The following is a 21,782-nucleotide window of genomic DNA, read 5'->3' as shown; positions in this document are numbered from 1 at the left end:
TACGGAGACAAAATATAATTGTATTCAAATATTACTTATATTAATAATTATTAAACAATCAAATAAAAAAAATCTAATAAATTGAAGCATTATTAAATACATAAAATTGAATCTTGAATTTAAAATCTTAAAATTTTAAAATTTTTTTTGTCTTTAAACCAAAATCTTATTTACAAATGCTAAAGAAAAGAAAAAAGTCAATAAATTTTCTAAAAAATATTAAAAAAATATTGAGCTTGCACGAAAATGTTCCTCATCAAAATCAATCAAAATTCTTCTCTCCACTAAAAATCTCAAAATCACACCGTCTTCCCCCCCTCTCTCTCTCTCTCTCTCTCTCTCATAGCCTTTAATCAATTCCAACAACCAGACCAAACCAGAAAAAGCCATGCCATTTCTTATGGAAACCTCAGCTTCAGCTTCTTCTTCTTCTTCATCTACAACAATAGCAGAACATCTAAAACTAAGAAGACCAACCAGAAATCAAATCAACATAACAGACACAGATCCAAACCCAGTGCCAGAAATCCCATCTGCAATCCAATCCACTCGTTCTAAATCCAGCATTTCCTCTCTTTTCCTCTCCACTTTCTCCTCCACCAGCAATGAAACAACAACAACAACCTTAAAACCTTCAAAAAACACCAAAAAAAAAGCCAACCCTTTTAGCCAGTCCACTCTCAGAGGACTTGGCTGCACCGCATCTGCTTCACAGCAGGTGTCCGTGCCGGCCATGATACGTACATCACCTGATTGGGAAGCTAAGAAAGTTAAGAAGAAAAAGAAAACACACCAGCAGGAACAAGAAAAGAAGAAGAATAAGAAGCAAAGTGGTAAACTTGTTGGCAATGAGAATAATAACAGTAATAAGATGCATCATCAACAAGGTGTGGTTTTGAATGAAGGGAGTGCTAATAACATAAGTTGTGGGGTAATTCATGATGTTTGGTGTGGACCTGGAATTGGGTTTTCAGCTGATGCTGTTGGCTCCGTGGATTGTGTTGTAGCAAGGAGAAATGTGCCTGCTAGAGGGAAGATTGATGTTGAAAAGGCCAACCATAGGGAGGTATACATATTTTTTATTTCCTTTCAATCCCTTAATGTTATATGTAATTATGTTCTTTTGGGGCTTAAATTCCTTGTCCTATGAATTTTTGGATTTTTTTTATTAATGTTGTGAGTGGTTGTTAGATTTGAGTGTTGTATCATTTAGTCTTGTTTTTTTCTCATCTTTTTAATGTTAATGTGTTCTAGTTTTGTGCTTTGATCTGGATTTGGCACCAGGATTAGCCATTTTTTTGGTCTTGTTTTACCCTTTTTGGTGCTTAGTTGATTTGATTTTTGTTTGGTGAATGCATTCATCTTGAGCATCCCAATGCATTTATTTATGATATTGCTTAATTAGATTACTTTTCAATTTCCTTTTGATAATTATGACTTTTTGGGCATTTATAAATTCATTATTAACTGGTTAATTGATCCGTGCCTAAATTTTTTCCCTTGATAAAATCTCATTTCTTTGATCATTTTCCTGAAAAAAAAAATCAATAAAACTTCTTAGGAAACTATAAATTTTCAATAGTTTAGGCTACCCTACAGATTTGCTCTCTTTGAATGAGCAAATTTAACTTGCTTGAAGTTTTGTGCCTTAAATTGGTTCCGTCTTTGCATTTGAAGCAAGCATGTTGCATTTTTCAGTATTTCACTCAAGCCCAAAGCTGAAGCATCGGCTTTGTCATTAACTACCCCTATTAATTTATTTTTATTCTAATGTATTTGTTGAAATCAGAGTATTATAGAAAAGCTTTTTATTAGGCCCTAAGGATAAAGTAAGAAACTCTTAAAGACTGCTCTTATATTTCCCTTCAGTTGATACATGAAAGAGGATATTTTCCTGCTGTTCTCAGCTTAATTGATAGAACCAGGTGAATTTTGAGTGTGTTTTTTCAGAATATCTTTGTCCTGTATTCAACTTTTAATCTTTTTAATCACATGGTGTTACATTGATAAATTTCTTTTCCTTGGATTTGATACTCTTATTGATTTTAGTTCTTTTCTCTCTAATATGGATTTTTTGGTAATTAGTGTATTAAGCAGCTTTGTCCCTTCATTTCTTTTAATATAAGTAACAAAAAAACATGCACCTATAATTTAGCTTGGTTACTGATGAAAGACAATATCTTAGGTTAAAAGGCTTATTGTGGATGCCATCAAATTAGAAGATAGTTATATGGAGCTTTTGATAAACTCTTCAGTGTTTGAATTATATGAGGACCCTCTCTTCTTTTTCTGATGTATAACATTTTTCCTATCTTTTCCCATCCGGTGCAAAAGATTGTTGAACTGATTCAGTTTTCTCCTTTCAGCATGATCGCTGTTCCTCTATATTAAAATTTGTGACATAACTTGTTTAAGTTGGCTGATTTTACTTCATCTATGTTGACAGCGTTCTTGTATAGCAAGGCGGACTGTAAATCCTGAAACTCTCTCGTTTCTTGATTCTGATTCAGCCTATATCTCAACACGTTCCGAACCTGATTTCTTTGGAGCTAGATACTATCGCCATGTTCGACATCATTCTCCAGAGGATCTTGCTGAGGTATGGGTGGGCTTCTATACCAATATCAAGTAATATCATTTATGCACTCAAGCATAGTTAATTTGGAAAATACTTTCTGATTATAGCTTTTAAAGGTTCAATTTTGGCATGTAAAGTTTACAACTTATTTCATTCTGTAAGAACATAATATGTCCTAGGAGTCTGATTAGCCCAAAGAATACTGTTCAATCTATTCCATATGGCTTTTAGCTCCTTGTGAATATGATTGATTTAGAATTTTTTTTTTTTTTTTACCAATGGAATTTTAACATATATTCTTTTTTCTTTATTTCTTTGCAGTTTAATCTTTTTGTTGTCTTAAACTCTTTTGGTGGAAAAGATTGTCATCATGTGATTAGTTAAACTCAGTTTCTTTTTCTTTTTCAAATATTATTGCTTTTTAGAAAAGAAATAAAGATGGGATGGGTTAGGCTTTTTGTGGTAGTAATTTTTAGACTTGGTAATTTTATATGAAAACAATATGAAAAAAAAAACACGAAAGTAACACAGTTTAAATTTTAGTAAAAATCATATATGGGTTTGTCAGAAACCAAACAATGTGATTAATGTTTAATATGTTCACATGAATTATGACATGATTATTTTCGTTTTTTTCATGTGTTTGACATGAAATAGACACGGCGTGGATATTCGAATTGTCAGGTCTAGTAATTTTGACCATTTAAAAATGATTTATTGCAGTTAAACAAGAATATTTTTGTTTGGTCATTAGAGTTGTGATCCCTGATGAAACTAGTCCGAAGATCTTAAGTGTTCTATGATGCAATAACTGAAATTTTGTCTTCAGCAAAATAATGTAAATTCCAAGGATCTGGGATATTATTTTCAATGGCAGGGTGTTGGCATGACTTGCTTTATTGGAGATTTTAATTGGAACTTTGCTTCTGAAATACTTCAACTGAATTGATTATTTTTTTTCTGTACATGATGTTAGCTTTGTGCTGCTAAAATGAATTTTATTTTTGAGAAGCTAATTGTGAAAGGAACATCAAATAAATAACTGAAGTATGACAATATTCATTTTAATAATTATTGTCTGAAATAAGCTAAAGAGTTGATTAATGCAAAATTGACATGTTTGGAATTGAGGTATTGTAATGTCATTTTAAAATCACATGAAAAAATTGTGGTAAACTGGATAATCCTTTTCAAAGCTACTATTATATTTGTTGTACGGTAATAAGAACTCATTAATTATTCAGTGCCAGTTGATACCTTAGAATTTAAGATGCTTGGCTGAAATGTTAAGTACCAAGAAAATTCAGAGATTGTTCAGTAGGAATATTGTGGTGTTGAACACAGTACAAGGTATACTTTTGTATTAAGGTTGTATGGTGTCGAGTAGGACTGCTTCAAATAAATGCTGAACGGACCACTAAAAAGAGAGATTTTATTGTTGAGATTTTAATATCTTAAAAGTAAAAAAACAAGTGGTTCAGCTAGTAAGCATTGATGCACCAGAGATCCTTATTACATGATATATGAATTTTGGATTTCAGGTTACTTTTATCTGGAAAAAGATAGTAAGGTCTCTTGGTTTCATAGTATATAAAAACCCTAATGTTCATTTGAAATTATGGGATATAATCTCGTGTTTACTCATTTTGGGGAAGTGAACGAACTTGATAAAAAGCTTTATACTCTTTTATCATTAAGTTCAGGTAGGATCTATGTTTAATTTGCATTTCAAGTTGGTGGTGGTTGGTGCAGATAATGATGCTACAGAACAATTTGCTAATGGGGGGAAGATTGGACTCATGCGATCGATTTACCGACTGGAGGCTTGATATTGACAACATGTCATATGAGGTATGTTGTCTTTATTTTCTTAAATTGTATGTTTTCTTTGGAAAAAAAAGAAAAGAAGCTTAGTTATTTGTTATGTTCAATCAAACCTTGTTCAGTACAAAAGTAATCATCCTTGTTGAAACGATAAACATTCTTTTTTTGTACTGCTTTAAAACAGCAATTACTGGAGCTTGGTGATAAAATTGGTTATGTCAGCACTGGATTGAAAGAAGATGAGATAAGTAGATGCCTCAGAAAAATCAAGGGCTCAATTATGAATGATTTAACACAAAACATACCTATGCATGTGGATAAGAAGTGCAGCATCTGCCAGGTGAGTTTTTCAAGTGAAATTGTTTTCTTGTCCACTCTCTTCCCCTTTCAATCATGGTTCTCATTTTAATTTGAAGTAAATTTATCTTTGGATTTGGGTGTAGGAGGAATATGAAGCAGATGAAGAGATGGGGAAGCTATATTGTGAACACAGCTTTCACATTCAATGTATAAAGCAGTGGCTTGTGCAGAAAAATACTTGCCCTGTTTGTAAGACTGAGGCAGCAGCTCGATGCTAGCGGCAGTCATGGATTCAATATAAACCTCTTATTGGTGTATAGATTTTGCTCCAACTACAAAAAAACAAGGATTCATTTGTTCTCCTTTTCTGAAAATGTGTGAAGCCTTCAACTTCTGTTTCCTTCAAAAATGACGTGGGCAAATCTTGCTATATGAAAAAAGCCCTCTTCATGAAATCAAATATTATTTTGTGATTGTGTTGCAACTTGGCTCTTGCCTTGCCTATCTCTTTTTTTCAATTTGATATAAATACTTGGATTTTCCTATTTGCCATGTTCGGAAAAATTAAGGTTTTGTTTTGTTTTAGTTTTTTTTTTTTAAAGAGAATTCGGAAAAAGTAGGTAAAATCTCGAAGAAATGTGCCTAGAACAATAAGCTATTGAATGCACTTGTGGGTTGTGCTTTGCATCCCAAGTTTACACTGTAATTCTCTCCTCGCAGCCTGTGTTGATGGCTGATGAGGATTATTTAAATTACCAGTACAAAACGTTCGGATCAAAAGAAAGATGAACCAACTTAAATAATTGAAATAGAAAAAAAAAATTTTTGAACAGATAAAAGGACAGTTGTTGCAGCACTGTAGTATAATTTTTTAAAGTGAAATTAAGAGGTTATTGTGTATAACGTGCTGAAATTTTGAAGTTAAATAGAAAAATGCTCCCGCATTGTTATGAGTAATTTTTGTTTTTGTTTTATCATCTCGTATAATTTTTTATAAAATTTATTTAATTAAAAAAATAAAAAATAAAAAATATTGAAATGACATGTAAATATTTTAATTGATTATTTTCATAAAATTTATTGAAATCTAACATATATGATTATTTTATTATTCATACCTCTATTGACATTTTTTTTAAAAAAATTTTATTTATTGATTTTTTTATTATAAATTATCCGATAAAAAAATTAAAAAAAAAAAAACTGAAATAGAATGTCATCAGTTGTATACATTAGTGGGCTTTTATGTTCAATAAAATAATCTCATTAAAAAAATTGAAAAGACAAAAAAATTAAAATAAAAAAAAGAAGAAAAACGTCGAATTGTCACACGATATAGTATTGATGAGCTTTTCTTACTATCATTTTCCTTAAAAAAAATCAAATTCAAAAAAATTCAAAAAAAAATAATTTTTTAATTATTAATATCAAATGAATCCCATGTTAAAAAGTTAAAATATTATAAAAAAATAAATATTTGAAAAGGAAAAAAAAATAAACAAAAAAATGATAAAAAAAGGAAAATATAACTTGACAAGTGGTATAGCCTAGGGATGTAAATGATACATTAGTATTCGCAAGCTACTCGAGTTCGATTCGAAGAAAACTCGAATTCGGTTCGATTATTATCGAGTCGAGCTCGAGCTCGAGTAACTCGACTTATCGATCGAGCCGAATTCGAGTATTCTTATATCCGGCTCGAGTAGCTCGCGAACCTAATCGAGCTTTTTTATTATATATTTATTTTTATTATTTTATTTATAAAATTACTTTTTTACCCTTAGCTTAAAAAACCCTAAAATTTTATTTTTTTTCTTTTTCTCTTCTCCTTCAGTTTTTCTCCCCATCTCTATCACTCACCAACAGCCCTACTTGCGGCGCCTTTTCTTCCCGAATCCCACTCCATTGTCTTCCAAGCTTGTTCCACCCTTTCGAAAGCCCTTTCTCCTCTCTCTAAAAGGCTTGAACAGAACCCGATCTTGAACAGAACCTATTCGACGTTTGCAGTAGCTTCAACAGAACCCATTCTACGTTTGCAGTAGCTTCAACAGTTTGCAAATCTTGAACAGAACCCATCGACGTTTGCAGTAGCTTCAACAGTTTGAAGCAGCTTGAACAGAACCCATTCGACGTTTGCAGCTTGCAGCAGCTTCAACAGTTTGCAGATCTTGAACAAAACCCATTCGACGTTTGCAGCTTGCAGCAGCTTCAACAGTTTGCAGCAGCTTCAACAGTTTGCGGTAACTTCAACAGTTTGCAGTAGCTTCAACAGAACCCATTCGACGTTTGCAGTAGCTTCAACAGTTTGCAGATCTTGAACAGAACCCATTCGACCTTTGCAGCTTGCAGCAGCTTCAACAGTTTACAGATCTTGAACAGAACCCATTCGACGTTTGCAGCAGCTTCAACAGAACCTGATCTTGAACAAAACCCATTCGACTTTTGCAGACAAAACCCATTCGACGTTTGCAGCAGCTTCAACAGAACTTGATCTTGAATAGAACCCATTCGACGTTTGCAGCTTCAATAGAACCTGATCTTGAACAGAACCCATTCGACGTTTGCAGCAGCTTCAACAAAACCCATTCGACGTTTGCAGCAGCTTCAACAGAACCCGATCCCTCAACGTAGCCCTTTCTCCTCTCTCTAAAAGGTAAGCTCGTTCCACCCATTCGACGTTTGCAGTAGCTTGAACAGAACCCGATCCCTCAACGTAGCCTTTTCTCCATGACATACTTTTTGAGTGCCATTTTTTTATTAAATGTTTTTATGTTAGGCTTCCAATTCATGCTAAAAGGCGGTTTAAATAAGAATGCCTTAATTAAATACCTTTATGAATGCCTAAATTAAATACCTTTATGAATATTGTGGGCATGCAGATCGAGAACAACAATGAAAGGGGGCAAGGTGTTATAGCTATTTGTTAGTATTGATATTCTCAATTCTGATTTGTTTGTCAAACACTATCGTATTATACTTTTATTTTTGTTGCAAACTTGTGAAAAGTAGTATGTTCTTTGTGAAGTTGCATTTAAATACTGAATTTTGTAAACCAAAAGTCTCTATATTATTAGCAAGAAAGTAACTGAATTTGGGCCACTTCAAGACTTGCACAATACCCTTTATCAGTAGAAAAACTTTTAGATGGTTCATATTATTTAACAAAAAAAAAAGGTCATTGGCTCTATTGTTTTTAGTCATACTCATAATTTAAGCTTCCATATAGTTCATCACTAATTTATTGGGGACTGTTTTAATGTGAATACTTTTCTTCTTTATGCATATTAGATTTGTTAGAATATAACCTAACACTTATTTCTAATGAGATTGAGTTAATGTTATATAAATACTAAATAGGCATGTATAATTGTAAAAATTAATAAGAAATATTCATTTTAAGAAATTGATTTTAGAAATTGAAATTATTATCGAAGTAGGTAATCTTAAATTTATTAAAATTCCTACAATATTAGTATATTTTCCCAAAGAATAAAATTTTATACTCTTCCAATAATTTGTTCTCGCAACTTGTTTAGCATGTTTCTGGCAATAAAATTTACTGCACATGTTTTTAACAACTTGTTTGCATTATTGTTTGATCCTAAAATTATATTATTGTTTTTATTTGTTTTTTATTTTTTTGCTATAGGGAACTAAACATGTTATCAACCACACCGAATATCTCTTCTATACCAGTTCAGCCGATAATAAATTCTTTTACTAATCGAATTGTGTCAGATGATGGTAATGATTCAATGAATGAAGCTTTAGATGCCACTAATGGTAACACAGATAAAACACCAGTCATTGATGCCAATGATAGAGAATGTGATAATGCTGACCCTGAAAAGTGTAAAGAAAGTAATGAGAAAAAGAGGCAAAAGACATCTGCTGTTTGGTTAGAATTCAAAGAAGTTACTCTTTCTGATGGTTCCAAAAAAGAAGAGTGTGTCCATTGCAAGAAGAAGCTAGCAATAAATACAAGTAAAAGTATGACTCAATTTAAGAGGCATTTGATAACTTGTGTTAAGAGAAAAATTTTTCAGAATCAACAACAAATGATCAACTTTCAGCTAGTAAACACATGTGGTGATGTACAGCTACTACCTGCTCTCACAGATGGCAAGTTTGATATGGTAAAGATGAGAGAAGCAGCTGCACATTGGATACTTATGCACGAGCATCCTTTTTCGATTATAGAAGAGGAAGGTTTTAACATGATGCAAAAACGTGGGATGCCTGAATGGGAAAAGGTATCACGCAATACTATTAAAAAGGATTGCATGCAAGTTTATGAAGCAGAAAAGAAGAAATTAAAGGCATTGTTGAAGACTGTCAGCAAGATTAGTTTGACAACAGATTTGTGGAAATCAAGTAATCAAAAGATTGAGTACATGATTCTTACAGCACACTTTGTAGATTCTAATTGGAGATTGCAAAAGCGTGTTATTAGCTTTGTTCACATACCTCCTCTTCGTCGCGGTGTTGAGATTGCTGATTGTATTTTTAAGTGTCTAAAGAAATGGAGAATTGAAAACAAGGTGTTTACACTTTCTGTGGACAATGCTTCAAGCAATGATGTGGCGATTAGAATTCTTAAAAGACACTTTTTCAAGAAATAGGATGTTGCTTTGTGGAGGAAAATTATTTCATGTTCGGTGTTGTGCACATATCTTAAATCTCATGGTTTAAGATGGCCTTTCTGAGATTAAGAATGTGATTGGTGATGTTCATGAAAGTGTCGATTTTATTAATCAAAATGAGGCAAGACTTAACTCATTTTCTGATATAGTACAACAGTTACAGTTACCTGATAGGAAACTCATTCTCGATTGTAAAACACGTTGGAATTCGACATTCGAGATGTTGTCGATTGCAATTAAATTCAAAGAAGTGTTTTCGAGACTCAAAGAGCGAGAATCTCATTATGAATGTTGTCCAAGTCATGAAGATTGGGAAAAGGTGGAGAAAGTTTGTGAGATTTTAGAAGTTTTTAATTCAGCCACTAAAATCATCTCTGGAAGTGATTATCCAACTTCAAACCTGTTTCTGAATGAAGTTTATCGTGTGAAAGTGTTGTTGGATAAAAGGATGAATGATGAAAATGAATTTGTTCAAGCAATGGTTCGTAAGATGAAGAGTAAATTTGATAAGTATTAGGGAGAATGTAATTTGTTGATGTCTATAGCAATAATCTTGGATCCAAGGTGCAAAATGAGGGTGATTGAGTTTTGCTTTCCTCGAATGTACCCTGATAGAGAAGCAAAAGAAAAATATTGCTAAAGTTCGAGATGCCCTTTATGAGATTTATGATGAATATGCTCGTGAGTATCAATTTGGCAATAAGCATAGTGCTGAAACTCAAGTGCATGATAATGATATTAGTGGTATGAATATAGAAGCTTCTTCTTCTGGTTGGTTTGAATTTGTAAATTATGTAAAATCAATTGAAACTGCTCAACCACAATAATCTGATTTAGATGTCTACCTAGTTGAGGGCTGTTTTATCTGTGAAGGAGATTCCATTAAGTTTCATGCTTTGGAATGGTGGAAAGTGAGCACTTTGAAGTATCGTATTTTATCCAAGATGGCTCGGGATATACTTGCTATTCCTATCACTATAGTGGTTTCAGAAGCTACCTTTAGTGCAGGAGGTAGAGTTGTTGATACTTATCGTGCTTCTTTATCTCCTGACACAGTGCAAGCATTACTTTGTGGAGGAGATTGGTGTCGAAATCTTCATGGAGTGAAGAAGAAGAACAAAGTGAGTTTTTTTTATTATTATTTTGTTATTAGGTGACTATCATTGCTTTAATCTAATTTTTAACTATTATTTTCCTTTACTTTATCTATGTAGAAAGAGAAGAAATCAATTGAGATTGCACTCAAAATCCCCTAAAGTGAGGATATCTAATGTCTTCTATACAGGTATGAAATATTATTATTAAATACTTTTAATTTGTCACAACATTACTAAAGAAAAATAGGTAGTAGCTAGTCTAGATTGAGCTTTTTGCATTATAATTTACGAACCATAGGTTAACTAATGATAGAAACTCATGTTAAGGTAATTGACAAGATACTGTTTATATTTTTTTGCTCTGATTATAAGACAACTGACAAGATAAAATCCATGTTGATGCTAATGTTAAAAATTCAAAGTTATTGATCATTGTAATAATATTACAATCTTTTTCTTGCATGGGTACTTTTATCGTTATTCTTATTGTTAATTATAATTTATTTGTTTTGTAATTATTCTTTTGTATAGGTTTATTGAAAAGCAATATGAGCCCAATGTTCATTTGAAGACATAATATTGTGAAGGCAGCATATGTATTGTTGTTGGTTTGTTGTAACTTATTTGTGAACTTATTTGCTTGGATATTTAATATCTTTCAATTAGGATTTTAATTTCTAAGTTTCATTATGTCTTATATTTGTGTGTTGTATTTGAATCATTTAATGAGACTTTTATTTGCTTAAATTTGGTTGTTGTGTAAGTTATTATTATTATTATTGTTGTTGTTGTTATCTTGAAAATATAATATTTATTAGGTTTGATAAAAATTAGTTATAAAAGATCTCGAGCTCGAGCTCGAATAATCGAGTTTTTTTTCGAGTATAAAAATCGAGCTTTTTTTTATATATTAATCAAGCTTAATCGAGCGAGCTCGAATAGCTCGAATTTGATCACGAATCGAGTTCGAGCTTGAAAAATGAAACTCGATCGAGCTCGAGCCGAGTATCGAGCCCTGAGTTGTGAGTCGAACTCGAGCTCGAGCTTCTCATTATTCGGCTCAGCTCGTTTACAGCCCTAGTATAGCCCTTCTATCATGTTGGCGGCACGAAAAAAAAATTAAATTTTTTTTTAAAAATCTTATTAAATATATAAAATTAAAAATAATAAAAGAAAAAAATGCAGCATTTCCTTAAAAAAAAAAGAAAAGAAAGCAGCTCACACAAAAATGAATTTGAAGTCTACAAAATATTTATTAAATATAAAAAAAGAAAATAATAGAAAAAGAAATCTAATGTCTTTTATATCAAATGGGTTTTACATAAAAAAAATTAAAATCTAAAAAATATATTTATTAAAAACAATTTACAAAATAAATCTAAAATGCAAAATAAAACATGGTATAAAGTGAGTCTTAACAAAAAAAAATTAAATATTAAAAATTTTAAAAAAATTTAAAAAAAAATGAAAATTACCAGGTGCTACGTACCACAACCTAGAGGGATTGTACATTAGTAAAATTAACATTATAGATTTGTCACATATCCATATGATAGTCAATAAAAAAAAATTAAATTGACATATCTAGTGACATGAAACCCTTTAAAGGGTGTTTAATTCACAAATTCTTGGATTTTGATGAGAAAATATTTATCATAATCTCTTTGATAAGTTGTAGGCAACCTTTAATTTTGTTTTAATAAAATTTTTTCGAACGATAAAATGATACCTTTAGCAACAAAAGAAAACAAAGAATTTAATTTTTTAAAAAATTAAATATATGTAATTACGGCATTTAACTAGACATAATGCTGTAATTAACTAAATAAAATATACAAAAAATTTCAATTACGACATTTCAAACATATTGAACACCTTATTTGATCTGATTGTATAATTGAAAAAACTTCTCAATTATAGCATTTGGAACAAATGATTGCCTTAATTGACATGTTTTATAATTATTTAAAACTCTCAATTACGATGTTTGTTTAATAGGAATGCCTTAATTACTTTCATTTTAGAATTTGAAAAAACTCCTCACTTATGATATTTGTTTAATATAAATGTCTTAATTGATTTTTTTTTCTCAGTTACGATATTTGGAACAGATAAACACCTTAATTGGCAAGTTTTATAATTGTTTAGAACTCTCGATTATGGTGTTTGTTTAATATGAATGCCTTAATTGCTTTTGTTTTAGAATTTAAAAAAACTCATCATTTACGACATTTGTTTAATATAAATTCCTTAATTGATTTTTTTTTTAATCACACAACGTTTATTGGTAAGAACGTCTTAATCGAAACAACATAAAAAAATTAAATTACTCAATTAAGGTGTTTCTTTTACTAAAATGCCGTACTTAAGTAATTTTAAAACCATAAAACCTATTCATTTCTATTCTTGTATCTTGAAAGACTAAACGGCTAAAACCCTTCAATGGTAAAGGAACCTATTCGTGTACTTTTAAAACAATAAACTCATTCACTTTCCATTTTTGTTTCTTCATCTCTCTCATTACGGCTAACTGTGGTACCATCACCCCCATCATACATTGTCTAACTCTGGTAAGTGTAAAATTTTTTTCTTTTATTTTTTTCTTTTATTCATGTATGGATGCATTTTTTTATTCTTCCTTAATATATATTTATATATTTATTTATATATGCCTTTAACACCATTACCATCATCGCACACCCTCATTGCATTATTGTTTACATGCATGGTTTTTTTTTTTTTTTGTATGGTTGGAGTTTTGTGGCTTGTTGATTAGTTCTATGAAAAGTAGGTCTTTGATGAATATGATTTGCAATTCCACCTTTACTGCTATGGATTTATACACAGAAAGTTTGGTTGAAAGCATGCCTATATACTAGAATGGTTTTATATTTTTTGTCATTTGTTTTGCATGGACTTTTATGATATGATGAAACATAGTATGGCTTGATTCATGTATTTTATTATTGGTTTTGTTTTGTGTATTGCATATTGGTTTGTTTCTTAAATTTTATATAATTTTGATAAAAATCGCAAGTAGTATGGCTTCAGAAAAACATATGTTTTCCTTTACCAAATATGAAGAAGATACACCCACATTGAAAAAGTAAAAATCAAAGGAATATGGTAAATCGTTTAAAGCGAGTAAGATAAAAATTCATGTGGAGTTCAATCAAGATAGGCAGTATATCTATTACCTCTCTTGGTTGGAAGATGGTTCCAAATGATAAGAATGATAGTATATGAGATTCGGTTGTGGTAAACTTAATCAATGAAATCCAGAGTAATTCATTTTTATTGTTAATTGTTAATGGAATAAAATTACAGTGTTAAGTTTATTTAATTTAATCTTTTTTATAGGAACTGTTTGACCTCCTATTCGAGTATAAAAGCTTGTGTTGCAAGCTACTAGAAAAACATTCAGAGACTTTAAGAGTAGATTAACAATCAAATATATTTTATTGTTCACTGATAATTCTAAATTGTCATTTGATCCTCCAACAACATATGTAGATGTTATCAGTTATGTGGAATGGTCGTAGTTTGTTCAAGATCGTTTATCAGATGAATTCTCAGTATGTATACCTAAGTTTTTATATTCTTGTACCTTGAAAGACCAAACGGCTAAAACCCTTCAATGGTAAAGGAACCTATTTGCGTACTTTTAAAACAATAAACTCATTCACTTTCCATTTTTGTTTCTTCATCTCTCTCGTTGCTGCTAACTGTGGTACCATCACCCCCATCACACATTGTCTAACTCTGGTAAGTGCAAATTTTTTCTTTTTCTTTTTCTTTTTTATTCATGTATGGATGCATTTTTTTATTCTTCATTAATATATATATATATGCCTTTACCACCATCACCATCGTCGCACACCCTCATTGCATTATTGTTTGCATGCATGGTTTTTTTTTTCTTTTGTATGGTTGGAGTTTTGTGGTTTGCTGATTAGTTCTATGAAAAATAGGTTTTTGATGAATATGATTTGCAATTCCACCTTTATTGCTATGGATTTATACACAAAAAGTTTGGTTGAAAGCATGCCTATCTACTGGAATGGTTTTATATTTTTTCTCATTTGTTTTGCATGGACTCTTATGATACGATGAAACATAGTATGGCTTGTTTCATGTATTTTATTATTGGTTTTGTTTTGTGTATTGCATATTGGTTTGTTTCTTAAATTTTATATAATTTTGATAAAAATCGCAAGTAGTATGGCTTTAGAAGAACATATGTTTTCCTCTACCAAATATGAAAAAGATATACCCATATTGAAAAAGTAAAAATCAAGGGAAAATGATAAATCATTTAAAGCGAGTGAGACAAAAATTCATATGGAGTTCAATCAAGATAGGCAGTATATCTATTACCTCCCTTGGTTGGAAGATGGTTCCAAATTATAAGAATGATAGTATATGGGATTCAGTTGCAGTAAGTTTAATCAATGAAATCCAGAGTAATTCATCTTTATTGTTAATTGTTAATGGAATGAAATTATTGTGTTAAGTTAATTTAATTTAATCTTTTTTATAGGAATTGTTTGACCTCCTATTTGAGTATAAAAAGTTTGTGTTGCAAGCTGCTAGAAAAACATTCAGAGACTTTAAGAATAGATTAACAACCAAATATATTTTATTCTTCACTGATAATTTTAAATTGTCGTTTGATCCTCCAACAACATATGTAGATATTATCAGTTATGTGAAATGATCGCAGTTTGTTTAAGATCGTTTATCAGATTAATTCTCGTTATGCATACCCAACTTCTTAAGTTTTTATAATACATTGTTTAATATAATTATATGTTAATATGTAATTGATATTTTTTTTTTCTCTAAAAAACCAAAGAACAACAAAAGAAGTGTATCATGCAAATGTATCATCATTAGAAATTGAAAAAGGGTTATGCAAATGTCAAGTATGATCTTGTAAGTATTCAAATACTTTTATTATACTCATAAATGAATATTATGAACTTCATTAAATGAAAATATGAAACATATATTAATTAATGGTTTTAGGAATCATCCAATTTGAGAACCAAATTTCTAGATAGGATGTTTGGAAAAAAAAGATATATACGCAAAGATGAATTGTATGGGAATCAAGTAACTGAAGAAAAGGATAAAAAAATTGTAAGTTGATTTTGTTTTTATATCAGGTATGTTGAATATACTTTATGAATGATTAAATATTGTATTTAGTTAGTTACTCACCAAATTGTTGTGTATTAGGATGAATATATTATGAGATATGAATCTAGTGACTTACAAACCGATTATGGCAAAAATCCTCTGTCCTTAACTTTAGGATCAAAAGAGAGAAATGGTGGAGTTCGAGGGATTGAGAGATTTGTTTTTCTATCATAGTTCCTCAATCGCATAACGAAAAGTGCTAAATATTAAGCAATAATTGAGTAGCAATAGCAAAGACTTGATGAGCAAAAATAATGCCTTAATGAGCAACAATAACGACTTCTAGTGTTAGAGGCAATGTTGGCAACAATAACTACTTGAAAATGAATTTGCAAATCAAGTTTTATAGTAAACCCCTTCTCTAGTAATCATCATTATTTTTTTGTTTATTGAGTTAATTTTTAATTTTATTAATTATTTTTGAAATTGTTTAAAAGAATAATATTTTATATTTCTTTGTAACAAGATGTTCAGCCTCAAATTTTGACACTTGTGTTGTCTACCATGAATGCATTAACCACTTATGTATATGATCATTTATTAAGAGGAGATTACAATATCATTAAGGTCAAGCATGGATTATTTGATTATCCCTTGACTTCGTACATAGGGTAATAAGAGATTCACGCATTTTGTACCATGGATGAGATATCGACTTTTAATATTGTTGCATATATGAGGTTAGCTTATCACTTAATTTAAATATATTTTTTTAATTTATTTTCTTATATTATATAATATTACTAAATGATATTGTTGGTTGTCCTCATGTAACTTCCTATACAAAAAGATCAAGCAAAGACAATTGACTGATAGATATATATTTATTGACCTAAATTCTATCAGTTATGATACTGGCTCTCTCACTACTCGTGCTTCTCATGTGGATCTATCATTATAAAAACCATTCAAATATTATCTGGCGCCTTATAATTTCAAGTGAGTTCTATTCGTAGTAATAATTGGATCATTTATGATGTCCAATACATTTTGTATAAGTGTGTCGAATTTATGTTTTTTCATGTAATACATTTTAACATTATCATGTATATTATTTTACAAGGGTCATTGGCAGCTTGTTGTAATTGAAATTAATACGTAGACTACTTACTTCTTGAACTCCAGAGAAGCATGATCAATGCCTAAACCCGATCTTGTCAATTCAATAAAGATGTATTACATTTTACATATAAGTGATAATTTAATTAAAATGTGTTATTGTGTAATACTAGTATTTATGTTTACAATGATTTTTGTGTTCAATTCAAGGGAATGGCTTCAGTTTATAAAAATAGAAAGTTTAAATTAGTGACATTACCGGTAAGTGTAAAATATTTTTTTTTACGTTGAGTTTGTTTAGAAAAATATTTACCAACCAACTCAATTTCATGTTTAGGTTCCTCATCAACCAATAATTATTGAATGTAGATATTATGTCATTCATTTTATGATGGAGATTGTTGTGTATGATCTTATGAGAACACCATTCAAGGTTAGTATAAATACTTTATACCATATAATATGTTTCAATTAAACTTATATAATATTATACGAGTTGATTAACATTGACTTGTTATTTTTTGTTAATAGTGAGCACAAAAGGAAAGCTTCACAAAAAAAAAAAAAATTTGATGAAGTCTATAAAGAATAATGTGATTATGTATCCACCTTTACACAAAGACTTGATTAAGGATACTAAATTGGTTGTAAATTTATACAAACATTCCAAATTTTTTTTACAGGGACTATAATTGTATAGTTGTTAATTTTTATAAGTTTATATTTGTTTAAATTAATATCAATTGTTTGTAGTTTCATTTAAACGTTATGACGACCAATTCCTTATATTGTTCACATTCTACAAGTGAAATGTGATCACTTTGGGCCAAATGGTTTATCCTAATGATAAATTGAAATTCAAATCATTTAATGACTCATACAATCCACAAAGCATTTATCTTAATATAAATGTGATATTAGTCATCCCAATTTTTTATATCATTCACACAAGTACGATTTTTGTTCTAATAATATATATATGAAATTAGTCCTATATACAAGATTAAATATTAAATTTCATTCTAAAAAAAATGAATTTATAACATGCCAATCTATTTGCAATAAAAAAAACCTCTTCCTATCATAATTAAATGAAAATAAAGAATACATAATATATAAATCTTTATACAAAATGTACTGCGTTCTACATGTGTCTAGAGGGAAGAAAGTCAAAAGATGGGTAATAACTATTATATTCATTTAACTATTTTTTAGTGTACTCCTTTCTAAATATAAGTGGCAAAGCCAAGAAAAACTCAACTTTGTGATTTTTTCAACATATACTCACCAGCAATGATGATTTCATCAATTGAGAAACCATCGAGTTACATTATTTCATTGAAAAGTCATAGTTTTCTATCACTACTCTCGACTTCTTTCTTAAAGAAAGCTGAAATGTCCTTCATCACATTCATAACCTTATCATATAAAGCTCTAAGTTTGCTTATGTGATCAACCAATTCAACAATTGGTCATTTTCATTCCTAGAACATTTTTTGCCTGACAAAATCCAAGTGTTGCTTGGAACAACTGAATCAATTTCTTTTTTTTTTTCATCTCTTATTTTCGTATTTTTTTTAGTATGGATATCAAATTTTGGAAAGAAGTAACCATCCTCAGTAGCATTCACTGATTCAACAGCATCGATTGCTATTTTGACTTTTTGATCAGTTGCTTTATCAGATCCAAAAATCACTTTAAAATCATCAAAAAAAGAAAAAAAATTGTTCCTTAACCTTTTAACATATGGATGAATCTATACAAAAGTTAAAGTAAATACAAATAAGTAAAAAGAATAAAAAATAAATAAATAAAGTAAATGACAGTTTAACCTTAAACAACTTACTCAAACCCACTCATCAAAAATTTCTTTCTTAGCTGTGAGACATTTGTCTTGATCATTTCATCCAAATTCACTAGTAATTTTTATATCACAAATTACACGATATTGTCTCTTAAATAGCTTAACCCTTTACTCGATGTGAGGGGTGACTTTAAGTTAATGAGTTGCTCAATATATGCTTAAGATAACTTAGATATCAACGTAAAGTGTGTATCCGTTCTCCATCTAGGATCATCTATAGGAGAATATAGGTATTAAACTAGATAAGAATCATCTTCTCTTATCCGAAAATGGTTACCTATCTTCGAACTTTCTATTCTTCTTTTGGCTAGGCCTCGTATGGATTGAAAAAGATTGGTACGAGATAAAGATATGTTGAATTTCTAATCACATGATTGGACATCATACAACAATATCAATATAGTAAATAAAAACTAATGAAGAGTCAAATGTATGTATAAGGGCATTAAATAAACCAATAGACATGGAAAGAAAACAAATATTATTGTAAAAAATTATCATATACATTAGACATTAAACAATAGAAGAAAAATAAGATAAATATATATTCAACGGAGGTATAAACCAAATTATACACTTAACCATATGGTATATAAATCAATTAAAATCAGTAAATATTATAAGAAAAAAATCTATAATGTCCTTATCGCCAGATTACAATCAATGGGTGAACATCTTATATGTCATACTATCTTTAAATTGTGTCTAAGAATCAGATGACTCAACATGTATAATCAAATCTTAATGTTTAGATTCATCTAGTTGACTATTATTTCCTTAAGCAATATCACATTTAATAAGGTCAATTACCATATCAAACCTAATAAAATGGTAAAGAATGCAACAAGCAAAAATGAGTCTACATCGTGTCTTTATTGAATAAAATGACTTTTTCCTTAAAATTACTCATTTAACTTTCAATATATCAAAATATCTATTGGTACAATTTTTAGCTTGAGAGTGTTTTATATTGAAGTATTCCTGCTTTATATTGAAGTATTCCTATAGGATTGTCAGTTGAAAACTTAGCATTCAATAATTGAGATGGTATCTTTGACCTTTATAAAGTACCAAAAAACTTTTCTATTTGTATATCTAGCATCACACAAATAGTAACTACTTGTTACAACTGAATAACATTAATACACAAAAAAAGGTTTTTCATTATAAACAAAACTAAAATGTTAAAGTTAATATCTTATGAGATCTTTAACCTATTCCTGCGTGTAATGGCATCCCTTAACATTCTATCATCTGTTGCAGAACCTTTCTATCCGGATAGAACATATATGAATTACATATTTGCAGTGCAAACACCAAGGACATTGGTAGCAATTTCATTTTTTCTAATCTTGTATCTAGGCTTATTAACTATGTTTATATTGACCTTGATGTATATTCCATCCAGGGCATCCAAACAACTGTTGAACAATTTTCATTTATTATTTGTTGAATTCTCTAGTATCATTTTAGATTTTTAAAACAACAGCATATGCAATCTTAAAACAGAATTTAACATAGAATGAAATTGCCTACTAATTGTCTCTCTAAATCTAGCTACTTAGCACTTCATAACCTTATTTTTTGTATGATGAACAATGATATGGAGAAAGCTAATAATCAATTCTTTTATTAACATAAGTCTAGATGCTTGTAATCCCCCTCATGTTGGAAACAAATGATATAATTTTGCAAAAGCTCTAATTTCTATTTTAGTATTATTTACACACTGTCTGTCGCTTTAAAAAATCATTACATTTAAGTTTAACTCTCTAATATGTAGCTTATCATAAGATAGTTTACATTGTTTTCTAAGATTTATATGTATTAAGGTTATAGTAATAAAACAAAACATATGCAACAAAGTCTCTATCTGGTTCAAATGCATCATAAGCAGTATAACTAATTGTATTTTTTTTCTTAGTGATAAACAAGTCAAAACTGTTTAGAAGATAGAATCTTGTTAAAGTTGAAAACATAATTGGAAAACAAATCTTTACATATCATAGATGGAATCTATCAAACATTAAAAAAGAAAATATAAACCAACAACAAAACATTTATGGATGAAGGAGCTAAAACCAAAATGAATAACACATTTGATAGATCAACATATTTTCAATCCAAATCTAAACGATATCTAAAAAGATTTAAAAATAGAAAACATTTGAATGTAACAAATAATGCAGAACATATAATTAGGTAATAGATAGTAGATACACCATTTATTGAAAAAACACGAATAAACTTAATAGGACAAATATTAAATGATAGATGTTGAAGCTAAAGTTGTTTTAAACAAAAAAATATTTGTTTTGAGCTTTGCTATATTGAAATGAAAGTCAAAAAGTGGTCTTAGTTATTGAAACATGATGATGACATCAATTACGGTGTTTCATATATAAAAACACCTTAATTGATGTATTAAAAATATGTAATTCTGAATTTGATTAGACATTACAATGTTCATAATGTCATAATACAATTTTTGATAGGAAAAATATATTTTTAATTTATGGTAATTATAGCATTTCCTTCTTGAAACGTCGTAATTGATAATAAATTAAGGTATTTTTGCAATGAAAACACCCTGATAGCCACTTGAATTTGATAAAAGTTTAGGGCACCAAATAAGGCATTTGTATAACAAAAACACCATAATTGATAATCAATTAAGGTATTTTTTCAATAAAATACCTTAATGGCTAGTTGATTTTGATAAAAGTGTGAGGCTCCAAATAAGGCATTTTTACTACAAAAACACCCTAATTAATAATAAATTAAGGCATTTCTACAATGAAATGCCCTAATAAACTACTCACATCACAAATGTGTGGGGCATTAAATAAGGCATATGTACCATAAAAATGTTGCAATAGAAACTTAATAGGATATATTGGAAAAAATAAAATTGTACCAATTAGGGCATTTTGTTCAAAAGAAATGTTGCAATTGAATTTAAAAAAAAAAAAACTAAAATTGAGTTCCAAACTTTTTTTTCAAAAAGGTAACATATATGTGACAAATTTTTTATTTAGGTCAAATTTGAAAATCAAGCAACTTTCTTCTCGAAATCTTAAAATACCATAGAGAGAGGAGAGTTTTTGATTTTAAGACTTTGGACACTATTGAGAATCTAATATTTTTCCCTGTAATTAGATAACCCTGAACCAAACATGGGAAACAAATATCCACCACCAAGATTCTAAAGAAAA

General features: G+C 29.6%; 1 protein-coding gene across 1 annotated transcript; it reads left to right on the top strand.

The window, feature by feature from the left end:
* The first annotated feature begins 287 nt into the window (after positions 1-287).
* On the top strand, positions 288-5,254 carry LOC111281807 (uncharacterized). Its single transcript, XM_022869500.2, has 5 exons — positions 288-1,066; positions 2,447-2,599; positions 4,331-4,429; positions 4,587-4,742; positions 4,846-5,254. Exons 1-5 carry the CDS (start codon positions 389-391, stop codon positions 4,978-4,980), a joined length of 1,221 nt encoding a protein of 406 aa, XP_022725235.2. The 5' UTR covers positions 288-388; the 3' UTR covers positions 4,981-5,254.
* Positions 5,255-21,782: the final 16,528 nt, after the last annotated feature.

The sequence above is a fragment of the Durio zibethinus genome, chromosome 17 (assembly GCF_047325235.1).
Source record: "Durio zibethinus cultivar Kanyao isolate XHJ-2024 chromosome 17, ASM4732523v1, whole genome shotgun sequence".
Classification (NCBI taxonomy): domain Eukaryota; kingdom Viridiplantae; phylum Streptophyta; class Magnoliopsida; order Malvales; family Malvaceae; genus Durio; species Durio zibethinus.
This window is presented reverse-complemented; position numbering and strand designations above follow the sequence as displayed.

Coding starts and splice junctions, on each gene's coding strand:
- LOC111281807 (XM_022869500.2), top strand. CDS start 389: ATGCCATTTCTTATGGAAACCTCAGCTTCAGCTTCTTCTTCTTCTTCA. Junction 2,600..4,330: donor CTCCAGAGGATCTTGCTGAG/GTATGGGTGGGC, acceptor TGGTTGGTGCAG/ATAATGATGCTACAGAACAA. Junction 4,743..4,845: donor AGAAGTGCAGCATCTGCCAG/GTGAGTTTTTCA, acceptor ATTTGGGTGTAG/GAGGAATATGAAGCAGATGA.